The sequence below is a fragment of the Pipra filicauda genome, unplaced genomic scaffold, assembly GCF_003945595.2.
Source record: "Pipra filicauda isolate LSUMZ 115617 unplaced genomic scaffold, ASM394559v2 scaffold195_size2193078_pilon, whole genome shotgun sequence".
NCBI classification, from domain to species: Eukaryota; Metazoa; Chordata; class Aves; order Passeriformes; family Pipridae; genus Pipra; species Pipra filicauda.
The window spans coordinates 704,067-717,083 of NW_024104304.1; the positions used below are offsets into that span (position 1 = coordinate 704,067).

The 13,017-nt window shown below is 38.1% G+C and overlaps 1 protein-coding gene across 15 annotated transcripts in view; it reads right to left on the reverse strand.

Annotated features, from left to right (window-relative positions):
* Positions 1 to 13,017, reverse strand: part of DST (dystonin) — a 306,949-nt gene that overhangs the window by 112,810 nt on the left and 181,122 nt on the right. For 14 of the 15 annotated variants that reach the window (XM_039380420.1, XM_039380416.1, XM_039380421.1 and 11 more), the window contains 3 exons: positions 9,972 to 10,106; positions 7,556 to 7,644; positions 6,812 to 6,947 (listed from right to left, as the gene is read on the reverse strand). In XM_039380420.1, the coding sequence (XP_039236354.1) occupies positions 6,812 to 6,947; positions 7,556 to 7,644; positions 9,972 to 10,106 (360 nt within the window). Of the gene's footprint in view, positions 1 to 139; positions 5,729 to 6,811; positions 6,948 to 7,555; positions 7,645 to 9,971; positions 10,107 to 13,017 lie in introns of all 15 variants that reach the window. The other variant, XM_039380429.1, reaches the window with a different exon arrangement.

The following is a 13,017-nucleotide window of genomic DNA, read 5'->3' on the forward strand; positions in this document are numbered from 1 at the left end:
TTTATTATGATTAATTTTAAATTTATCATTTAATTTTTCAACCATTTTTCCAGTTCAATTATTCTCTCTAGCATTTGGAAGGATTCATGCAATTCCTTTAATATAGGACACTGAGAACATATCAGCTGTTGTTACTCACCATGCTAGTGTGGGCGTCTTCCAGGACTGCTTCTTTTGTTTTGAAAACAGACTCAGTAAAGCCTATGGATGGGCTGTCTGTCTTCCCATGCTCCTGGTCACTTTTCCAAGCAACAGTTGCATTATCTGCCAATGTTTTCTCTTTAGCAATTTCTGATCCAAACTCTGATTGTTCTGTTGAGAAAAGAGTACAAAGTCCACCTACTTTTCCTTTATCCTCATGTTCTGTGGTGGTACCAGCAACCTGTGAGCTCATAAGCAAACCAATTATCAGCTCCTCTAACTTGCTTGTACTTTCATCTCCAGGTGAGATTTGAAAAATCTCCAGAAGTTCAGAAATAGTTGGCTTAGGAACAGGAGTTTTCACATCTGTTTCATTCCTCCTTTTATCTACATCAGTCATCTTTTGCTTGCAGGATTCCTGCTTCAGAATATCATGAAGAAGATCAGGACTTCTGTAATCAGGCCAAAGCAATGAAGGAGCATCACTGTCCTTGGGCTCTGTACGCGGCGTGGTAAACATTAATGCAGTTCTACCAGAACTGCTTGTTTGCTTGAGATTTGACCCACTAGACTTTTCACTCACAAGCTGGGTGCTTCTAACCATAGTGAGTAAATTTTGCATTAAAGTTTTGGTATCAGGGTAACTTAAAGGTTCAGCTTCCTGCTTGCAGTAAGCACATCCCATTTTCAATTTCCTTTGTAATATATTCTGTAAGTCTTCCATTAGTGTGTCAGATATTTCTGGTGATTGTGAAATACCTTCCTTTACTTGAAAATCTTTGCAGGGTCCCGTTTCCTTTTGCAATGACTCCATGGACATTTGGTTTTTGAAACCATTTCCAAGGGAGAAAGTCTCACTGGCCATGAAATTTTCTCCCTTTTTGTTTTTCAGTATCTCATATTCGTTCTGGGCACCATAATTCAAGTCAGCTCCTATGCTACTCAGAATTGCAGAAGAAACATCAGTGGTATGGGTAAGTCTCCCAGAAGATAGCACTTCACTTCCATCCCCTGATTCTCTGGCATCCTCAATACTTCCTAAAGCATCTGGTTTTATGGGGGAAATTTCACTGTCATTGCTGTTTCTGTGTTCTGAAGAGCCTTTAAGAACATTGGCAGTATTTTGACAGATAACTCTCCCTGTTTCTTTAGTTATGCTAATTTCCTTTGGTTTCACTGTATCCATTGGAGGAAAAGAGTAAGAGTTAAATTCACTTGAATGCATTTCGTCTGTATTTAGCAGAAAATCCTTTTCAATCTCTATACCTTTTTTCTCTCTTTCTGTGTCCTCAAAACAGGAGAATTCAGTTTTATCCAGTTCTGAATGGCCACCTTCTTTTATGCCTTTTGTATATTGTTTTAAAGAAGGAGGAATGTTAGCATCTCTCCTCAATTCATCTGATCTCACAACTCGAATGTCAAAGAAAGCTTGATCAACAGTTACTTTTTCTTTACTCGCAACAGAAGTTTCTCTATCAGCTTTAATTACTGATGCATCAAATATTTCCCCAAGGCTTTCCATCTGAATGGGACTTTTACTTAGTCCCATGATATCACATTCCTCTATAATATTTACTCTATTTTTACTTTCTGAAAGAATTTCAAAACCCCTTCCTACTTGACCATGCTTCCAACTGGTGACTGGATCTACTGGGTCCCTAAGTGAGCTATCATTATCATCATTCACGTAACACATATCTATAGGGAATTTATTGTCCATTTGGGATGAACTTTCCTTTAGTTGTTCCATATCATTTAATACTTTTTCCTCTGCAACTACTGCTTCTTTCTGTCTTTGCCCATGATTTGAATCTAACATTGGCATGCTACCGTTGTCTTTATTCGTGCTATCACTAAAGCATTCTGAGAGAAGCAAATTTGACCAAGTACTTTCATCATTATCAGTAGCTTGCTTTGTTGTCAGGTAGGCTGTTACACTGACATCAGATTTCACAATACCATCAAGAAGCTGAGAACCTGGAACCTTAAGCCGTGTTTCATTACTTCCTTCACTTGTAGAGAACGCCCATTTAGTGCCAAGGGTATTTTCCAACTGAATAGGCTCAGTACTATCTTGTGACATCTGTTTATTTTTGACATAAATCCCATATTCATCTTCTGTTTCCTGATGTCTGTCTTCTTCGCTTGTACATGAAATATCAACATATCTTTCCTCAGAAACATGTGACATTGATTCACATTTTCCTGAAGATAGATTTCCATTTTCATGGTTAGACTGGAATTGCGAAGTATATCCTGTCTTGTGGCCTAAAGAATAGCAACAGTCATCAATATTCTGATTACATTCATTGCTTCTTTCTACATCTCCTAAGGAAATTAACAGGTGGTCACCTTTATCTACACACTGATGATGTGAATAAAAAATATCCATTTCATCTTCACTGTCAGAATCAGTGTCAGAGTCATCATAACTATCATAATCCTCCTCAGAATCTTCCCCCTCCTGTGTACCTTCAGATTCGTCCTCATAAGAATCACTTTCTGCTTTCATTTCAGCTTGCTCATTTCTGTCTTGTACATCTGCTTCATACATCTCCTGTAAAGAACTTATGCCTCCCTCCTTTCTTCCTTCACTCTCCACAGTAACCGGTAACTCTTGCTCCTTCTCTCCAAAACTTTCTTTTCTTTCCCTTTCCTCCTTAGGGATTCTTCCCATGGCTTTGGCACTTGCAGAAGCTGTATTTATGCTCTCAGGTTGCCTTTTCTCAAACACATGGACATTCTCTTTAGCATTAGCTCCAAGTTCTTGAAAAGAGGTGGTCTCTTCTCTTAGGGCTATTAGACCACCTCTCTCCTCCAGAAAAACTAATGGAACTGATCTTCCAGCCAGTTCTGGCTCTGGTGTATCATCATCCCCCAATTTCAAGGTATCAAACCCCTTATCACCTTGAGAAGTGTCAGAGGAATCATCATCATCATCAATTTGAGGAGTATTATAGACATCACTGTCGTCATCATCAGCCTGAGGTGTTTCATAGGCGTCATCGTCATCCTCATCAAACTGAGAGCTGTCATCTTCAGAGGCTACCTCACCACACTCTTGCTGCAAGCAGGTACTTTCAAGCTGTGGAATGCCATCACTCCCATCTACTGACGAGTCAGAACTAGTGTAACATGGCACTAACCTGTGGAATGTAAGATCACTTTCTTCTACTGTCAGCCCTTGTGCAGTGCTGTTACTGTCCCCCATAGCTGGTCCATCGTGTATAACAGTATCACCACCCAACAAAGGCCTGTGGTGCATGTCTCTGCTGTCTTCTAGACACAGTTTATTCTGAAAATCAATACAATCCTCCAATGACGGCCTTCTATGTATATAAAGATAGCCCTCTAGGGATGGTCTGTTAGGTACATCAGCATATTCCTGTAGAGGTTGCTCACTGTATCTATTGTCTTCGAACTGTAGTGTGTCACCACATTGACTAACAAATTCTTCTGGAAGTCTATATACAGTGTCTGCACTGATAGATGAACAAAGACTTCTCTGAAAATCGTCTTTCTTGTTGTTATCCAACACCATTCTGCTACTGTCAGCTTGCAATATGTGAGGCCTGTATTCTGTGCACCTTTCCAGCTCTCTCCAGGTTTTCTTATCTGACAAATCATCCACATTCAAGGAATTTTGTAGGTTTTTATCACTCCTGTTTTCATTACCCAGACTGTCACCCATATAAATCGCTTCCTTCCCTGTTTCTGAAATAAGACTTGAATTGAAGTCATTTGGAAGATACCCCTCAATACTTCCTGAATTTGCCTGCTGATTGTTATGCTTATACAGTTCTGTCCACTTAGAAACCTCCAAAAAACCTCTGAGTGCATTTCTGTTCATGGAATTTTGAGTGTTACTTACTACATTTCTGAGTTCTGCAGGGAGAGTTAACAGCATCTCCTGTGTATATTCTGATTGCTCAGTGTCAATAGCATTGCAAACATCTGGTCCACACTCATGGAGATCTTCTTGTGAAGGTATGTAATTCCCCAAATCACCAAACTGATTTAATTTCCTGTTTTTAGAAGCATTCTCAACACCCGAAAGGTCACCCTGAACACTGTCTGCTGACTTTAGGTTAATTCCTTTTGAGCTCACATATTTGTTACTTAACTCCATTTCTGACACACCAGCATTGTATGCAGCACCATCACCTTCCACCAACATATTGACTGCTTCTTGCAGTTGTCCATCATATAACAAAAGTCTTCCTCCAGTGTTTGCATCCATATAACTATTTACCATCAGGTAAGATATGAATAGATTCTTAGCTTGATCTAAATTATGACATACAGGGTCATCCGTGCCACAATCTTCATGTTCCTCCTCACAGTCATGAAATACAGATTGGAGAAATTCATACGTTGATAACCATTTTGCAGCATTTTTACAAGGGGACTTTAATTCTTCTACATTGGGCATTTTATCTGGTAAAGTCACATTGGTCAAAACAGATACAGTATTGCTATCTATGATCCCTGATTCTGCAGCCTTGTCAAGACTGATTATTTCACAAGTTTCTGGAATGTAAAGTGCAGCTATTCTCTTTCTATCATTCAGTATTTTGAATGCCAGCTCATTTGTTATCATATCTTGGTGCAAAGAAGTTGATACAGGGAATATTTCACCAGTGTGAGGCCAAATTAATCCCACAAAGCCCTTCTGTGCTTCCAATAGCAGCAGGGCACTGGTAGATGATATTAAGTTGCATTGTACAGCTTCATCAACAGTCAACCGTTGTCCTGAATTTTGACAAAGGATTCCACCCGTCTGAACCTGATGTGTGAGGATCCCGCAAGCAGTGTCCTGATCTATCACCCCTTGTCTCATGGCCTCTTCCACAGTCATTCGTTTCCCCGAGTCAGGGTCAATGATACCTCCAGACATTAACTGAGCACCCAGCATCCTGAACATTGTTTCCCGATCAATGAGCCCTTCATGAGCTGCCCTCAAAATAGTTATCCTCCTTCCACATTTGAACACAATTCTACCTTTTTCTAGTGGTTTCACAGGTAGGAGTCTTAACCCTGTTTCTTCATGTATTATGCTTCTATGAATCATCTGTTCAAGGGAAATTTTCTCAGCACAGTTGGGGTCTATGAGATCTTTACATGTGTCTTGTCTTTCCAGGAGTTTTGCATATAATGTTGGAGAAATCAGGTTTCTCTGGAAAGCACTCTGAAAAGTCAGCTTATCTCCAGTAGATGGCAAAATCAAATACCCACTTGAAAGCTGATTCTCAAGAATTTTAATAGCCAAAGGTTCTGAAATTAGACCTTGTTCTAAAACTGAAACAACTGGAATATTTGATAATGATGATTCTGAAATAAGCTTTTTTGCATTACTTAATTCCTGCAACTGCAATAGAATCTGCTCATCAATTAAGGCATGAGCTTTAGCTTCTTCCAAATCATAACACACTCCTAATTCTGGAGAAATGATTCCAGAAAAAATCAGCTGGTTCTCGAGCAATCTAATTCCAGTATCATAGTCAAGAAAACCTCTTAAAATAGACTGAAAGACTGAAAAGACTTCTCCAGTAGTTTGATCAATGACACCAGCAATGACTTTATTCACCTAGAAAGGAATATAAAAGAGAAGATATCAATATTTTTGGACTGTATATTTTAAATTTTCTTTTGATTTTGAATGCATGATAAGCAGAAAAACATGTACTTACCAGGCCTGGAGAAATGCTGTGAATGTTAGCAGCTCAAATGCGCAAGTGATCTATGTCAGTCACTCAATAGCACACGATGTGATAAAAGATTTAAAATCAACATGCATCTGTGAATTGAAAACCTATGCTTTGCATACATACATAGGGTTAGTGAAAGATAATAGAAGATATGATCGCAGAGTGAGCAAATAGAACATATACCTGAAAGGCAAATTTTCATGCTATAAATGTCTTGTGAAAGGTTAGAATATTTGGAAACAGTATGTGATTCAACACAACCATGCTATTCATGTTTACAGCATACAGCACTTCTGTATATACACTCAACAATATGGAATCAGATACTCTAGCACCAAATATTGCATTTAGTTTGCATGAAAAGCATGAAGTCAGTTCCGCAACATTATTTGAACTCATTACACAGACACTGCCTGTATATGTATATGAGAACACTCCTTTGCAAGATAATTTTTGAGAACTCCATATTTAAAACTAATATCCATCAACAAATGTATTTGTAGTGCCTCAGAGCTAATCATGTGTTCCCATTTTCAAATGTAGAAAAATTTTAAGAAAAACTGAAAATCGACCTCTTCTAGGACATTTCTGAATGATATATGGGAGAGATTATCATGTTATTTTATGGTGTCATTTTTGCAGCAGAAACGCAGGTTTATTTAGCAGTCAAAGAATGGCTTTTAAGAGAAGAGTTAAGAGATGAATGATTGTTTATCTTTCTTCATGCAAGGCACACATTATTAAGACTCTTCACAAAAGAAGTCTGATGAGTAGAATTCATGTGCACAGGTGAGGTCACACACAGTATCTTACAGAAAATACATAACACCTTCAGTCAACTAAATCTCAAGTTTCTTCCACACACTGTTAGTTGCAGCTTCTTCTTTTGCTGATCATGTGGGGTTCGAAAACCATGCAGTAAAACTCAAGAGAGACTGAAATCTAAGTTTCTATCTTGTTACCTTTTCTTCCATCTTTTCATCACTCAGATACTGCGCTTCCTGCAGCTGCTTTAAAGCTTCATTGGATAACAAGCTGTAGCTCTCCTGGAGAGATCTGACTTGCTTTTCCATTTCATGTCTTTCTTCATCGGTCATTCTATTATGAAAAAAGAAAGGACCTCTTTGGGTAATTCATAACCTATTGGGAGTGATCTACCTACCTTTACTTAAAAGTGGGGCAGAAATTGGTACAAGTAATCTGGAAAAAATACAGCCTAATTATGGAGATGGTCAAGAAAGCTACAAACTGCTTGCAGTTAATCAGGAAAAGAAGCATTTAACCTTTGCATGTGCCTTTGTCTACTGATTCTCAAAGACAGGTAACAAAACTAGCAAGCAGTCATGAGACATTTCAGCAAGTTAATATCTTAAACAGTTTTTTTTCAGACACAGATGAAACAACCTTGTGACATATAGTTCAAGTACTAATTTGTTATGAATCTGTAAATTATTTTGACTCCAAATAAAAATTCAAATATCTAATATTTTTAAGCTGACCAGAGTTATATAAAACAAGCCAAGTTCTTGAAATTGACAAAACTGCACCAAGCTTCATCAAACAGGAAGGCACAAAACTCCCAAACTCACATACTTGCACATGAAATGCAACTGGAACTGTAATACGAGGACAGGATTTATTTTTAACCAAACAGTATGTATTGATTCAATTAATTTATATTATTTGAAAAATAAAAAATGGCATACTTATCACTGTGCTTAGCTAAAAATGACTGAGTAGTCTGCAGAGCTTCAGCTATTTGTTCTTTCTTGGTTGACATTTCATGCAGGGAAATCTGAAAAAGAAGCAAACTGTGTTCAAGACTTAACTATGTACATAAATAAAACAAACAAACAACATAGTATTTTTATCTGGAACTAATCTCAATAATGTAAGAGTTGGATTTTTTTAAATACTGGCTATCCTTAGAGCAATATTATTGATTATGTAATTGTATCATTTACATATGGATAAGTCATTGTGCTGTGCCTTTTCATTAAGTAAGCTGTTTGTATTAGAAGACTATCAAGCAAAACAAATAGAATTTATTTTAAAATGTTATTTGTATGAAAATTAACCAATCATTTAAAATCACTTATAGTTGGCACAGTTTATAGCAGCTTTATAAAGGTATGTGTACAATGGTCATGTTCAAGAAGTTGCTCACCAAAATGAAAGATAACATATCTTTTTTAACATGTCTTTTCTAAAAATGTATCAGAAGACCACAAGCCTTCATGAAATACAACATCAGAGACAAATGCAATTACTTATTTATTTATTAATATTCTCCCTACTATCAGTTCTGCCATCCCCACTAAAGCACTCATTGTGGCAGGGGAAGTTGTGGGAATTTAATCTTTTAATTTTTCTGAGAAACTCCCTGCAGTCATTTTGGATAAATAAAGGCAAATTATCAAAGGTTAGTCTGCAGGCTGGAGATACGTTCAATGTAGATGCTAAGAGAACTTCAGCAAGGTGCTTGGGCCCTGCATTCACCTGGGCCTGGACTCAACCAGTTCTGTCCTTGACTGCATTGTGTTAAAGGGCCTGAAAAGTCTCACTTTGCAGTCACCACGAGCAGGCCACGATCTCACCACTTGTGCTGCTTGTACAGGAACCAAGAGAAGCACTGTATGCACTACACAAGAACGTGATGAGAGCAGGCTGAGGTAGCCAGTGGGGTCACAAGTTCCACTTTACTCAGGAAACCAGTGTTGCTGCGGCTGCTGTGTTCACCCTGTCACCATTGGTACCAGCTTCTCCTCCCAGAACATGGCTACACCCCACAGCAACCATAATGTATTTCAGCTATCAAATCACCACTTTCGCTGCTGCTACCTCAATAGGTTGTTTCACAAGAGAAGCAAACACTCTCAGCAAATGCCCATCTTCCACAGCAAGGGAGCGTGTCACGGAGGAAGCCAAGGCAGCTAATTCACAGGTTATTCACTGAGGGCTCAGGCTGGACAGGGGAAATGACACCCACAGGTAGTGTGGTAAACTGAGATGCCCTAAGGATTGAGCACTGGCTCAACACTGACAAAGGTTTGCAGCATTATCATTAACAAGGGCAGAAAAGGAGCAGCACTGAATGTTTTTCCAAATCCTGATCCTAACTACTAGTAAGTTAACAATCAGTATGCTCAAATCAATACAAGCTTACTTCATCCTAAATATATAGGCACAAACTCAGAGCTTGCACTGCTTCTCTATGAACAAGCAGTGTGCTGGGTCTGGTGGCCATCAGGACTGCAGGTTTGCTGACCTGCCCAACAGCAAGCTTGATTTACACACACGCTGCTCCAGTGTGTCTAACCAGCACCTGCATGGGTCATCAAAATAAAAACACAGGAACAGGCTGCAAAGAGGGCCAAAATCACATGTGCAGGACCACACATCAGGTCCTATACTGAGGTATGTGGATAAGACACCACTCTGTGCCTGTGCTGCTCACTACGCAGGCAGACCTTCACCAACTGAAATCTTTTAGGTGTCACTAAGCTATTTCGTGGGACAAGCCTAGGAGGGGAGCTCCTAAAAATTATAGGAAACTTCACAGATGGAAATTTATGGTCAAAGTTACAACTGTACACAGTGACAATGTACCTGTTAAATAAATACAAAGGCTTCAAGATGGGCCACTTCAGCAGCCTGTAGTGCGACAATAAAAGCCTCAGCCAACAGCTGCTGTACTTCCTAGGACAGCAGTTTTTACTATTCCTTTAGAAGACCCATCTGAATATCTTTTCAAAAGCAAATAAATAGAAACCTGGCTTTCAAGACCGTCGTAGCAGCTTCCTCCTTCCTGGTGCCCAAAGCGCCAATCTGCCAAGATGCACTGACCCTCTACAAAGGCTGAGTTATGGTGTGCAGTGTCCAGTTTCTCTAAACTGATATTCTGCAGTGTCAGAATATATCACACACTAGATCTGTAAAAAGCAGTGTGAACTTCTTCCTGAGTAACATGCTTGTGTCCCTAAACATTGATGTTCACGTACCCAGCCCTCCACTCACAACCAAATGTGAAATTACACCTTGAGGAAAATGTGGATGGACATTTGCAAGAAAAAAATTATTTATGGAATATTTTGGCAAAAACCTAAAAATACATCTGTGTACCTGCTGCTTAGGTAAGTCTGTCTTTTCAGCCTTTTCTCCTTCTTCTTTGCTGAGTGTCTTGCTGAGGTTTGTTACCCATTTTAGTAAATCCCCAGCTTTCTCAACATGTTCCTTCTTTTCCTCTTCCATTGATTTCTGAGGAGCGCCACGAATTGTAAGAAACGTAAAAGTAAATTGTTGAAATATGTGACATTAACATCCATACAAACACAACTCTACCATAATGCCATTATTATCACATAAACATAAAATGATTTCTTTTTATTTATCACCACATGCATTACTATGACACTTTGATGTAGGAACAAAAATGTCACATAGATATTAACAAAATAATACCTCAAATGATTTGTAATTATGATAAAGGTGCTTAATCATACACACATACAATCATTATAAAATTATTGATAAAAGGAAAAAGCATAGCTATCCAGCCATTACTCAGCAAATAAAAATCTAAAAAAAATTGCATATAAAGTATCTTTGAATTGCTGCCTTTGCATTACCCTCAGGTGTGGATATGTACAGCCAGCATAGGATAACAGTATTTTGCAATCTATGCACATGGATTACTAAATTACAATTGGAAGAATACATTGCCTTTATGTCTACAGAAACAAGAACAATAACAGTAAAATACTGAGACATTTAATTTTTTTCTGCACAGAAAAACATATTCCTTTTCATATAAGTACAACCTGTTAGTAGGTGGACATTTATCAATACTGAGAAAACATGCTTAAGCCCTTCCATGTATCACAAGTAAAAATAAAGGCGTTTTATTTCAGTGGACTTTTTTTATTTGATATGCAATTGTAATTCATTTGCCTATTAGAGCATGAAAACATTTCTGAAGAAAAAAAGTTACCTGGAGCGAGAGAAAAACTTACAACTTTATAATGTAAGTAGCCCAATGAAATGAATGAAATACCAGTGTGAGAAAAAGTACTTATGCATGTGTGTTTACTGTACTGCAGGTTTAATCCTTGTATATTTTATTGCCACTTCTGTAAAATAAATGATATCTACAAACTGATTTGTAATATTAAATTAAGTAACAGGTCACATGAAATACTGCACTGTGTTCATTCGCAAAATGGGCAATTTCTTTCAATCTTTAATGTAAGGATATGATCCTTGTCTCACCTAAATCTACCCACCTTGCACTAATGTTAACTTCACCAACTTGAGTATAATTTCTCATTCACACTACCTGTATGTAGGTAATGTCAGAGAAGGCCTTCAGGGAAAGACTGAACACATAGATTGCATTCTGAAATTATGAATCTGCCTGTCTATAAATTTCAGTTTTGCAATACGTAATATCTAATTCCAGTTTCAGTGGTTTATACTAATAAGTGGTTTGTAACAATTAGTTTTACAGCAATTCATTATTATGCTAGAAAACATTTATGATTGTCCACAAAGGCCACCATATTTCCTTAACTTGAATGAGTTTTAAAGCAGGGCCCAAAATGAGCACTATTATCTTTTGTCCACTATGAATTATAGTAAAGACTGGAAATTCCTGTTTTCATGGGCTGAGTTGCTTCTAACAACCGCAGTCCAGTGTGGCAATCAAAAACAGCTCTCTCTAAAGCTTCTTTATAGGTTATCTTCTTCTTAGTTTTAGGGCATGTTAAAACTTTAGCATGCAATTTTTCACCCTTCATCTTTGTAGCTGTGACAGCATCAATAATACCACTCTTAATTGCATCTTCCATTGTTAACCTGGAATGAGACTTTGGATCTATCAATCCACCAGTCAAGTACTGATACTCCAGGCAGCGCATGCCCATTTCTTTGTCTATGGCATTTAAATGCACAGCTTCAACAGCTGACATAACAGTGTTCCTTACAGGATGAATGATCCCAGTAAAGATCAGCTCACACTGCTGGATTTGCTTGGCACAAGCATCATCAATTAACTCCCTTTGCAAAGCTTCTGAAACACTGTACTTTTTCCCAGTAAATGGATCAATTATACCTCCTGTACTAACCTGAGCTTCAAGACATCGAAGGGCAGTAATTCTGTCTACCAAGTTTTTACGTGAGGCTTTCAAGACTGGAATTCTTTCGTTGGTTTCAGAAAGCCAGAACCCTGCAATAGGACTGTTTAAATCTTTATTTGGCTGTGAACTGCTAACTAAAATATCACCAAACTCATTAACTGTGATTAAGCCCTCCTTATATTTATCAACTGATGCTCTGTCAATTCTACCTTGATTTAAGGTCTCCTCAATATTAAACTGTACGCCAGTTTTAAGATCTGTAAGCAAAAGAAAAGAATTCCCATCAGAGTCAAAACACGTAGACTCCTTCCAATCAAATTCCTGTTTCGAAAGCTCAAGATATGTAGCTTTATCAATACATTTCTTTTTATAAGCCTCGTATGATGTCATTTCAGCTCCTGTGTTGACATCTACTACAGAAGTTTTATGACTTTTCTCTGCTGATGGGCTGCTTATTTTCCTTTCACCAGCTGGAAGCAGAAAGCATTTACTGCTTACACTGAACAAACACATTTTCAGCAAATCACAGTAGTACATAGCTTTCCTGTTATTTGGATTGTAAAAACATTTTGCATTACTAGAAGGTTCATGCAAAAATTTTAAAATTGTGTTATTAAGCAAGCCAAGATGCACGGCAGTTTCTGGAGGTACACGAACACTTCTTACAGGATCAATTACCCCCCCACTTGCAATTTGAGCCTCAAGGATATTTTTACCTTTTTGTCTCTCTAAAAGTCTAGCTTCCACAGCCTGAAACACAGAGAGCACTTTCCCAGAACAGCAATAGCCCAAAACAGCTTTCTCTGCCTCAAGCAGTCTACTCTTGAATTCACTATCTGCAAGCCCTCTAACAACCGAATCATCAACAGAGAATTTCTGACCTGTTGTGGGATCAATGATGAAACCAGTAGCTGCTTGGGCCTCTAAAAATGCTAATGCCAGTGCTTTTCCTATGATTCTTCTCTTTGCTGCTAAAGCAAAAGAGAGTATCTCTTTGCTGGATTCAAGGTACAGCCCAGCTATAGCTGTAGGTT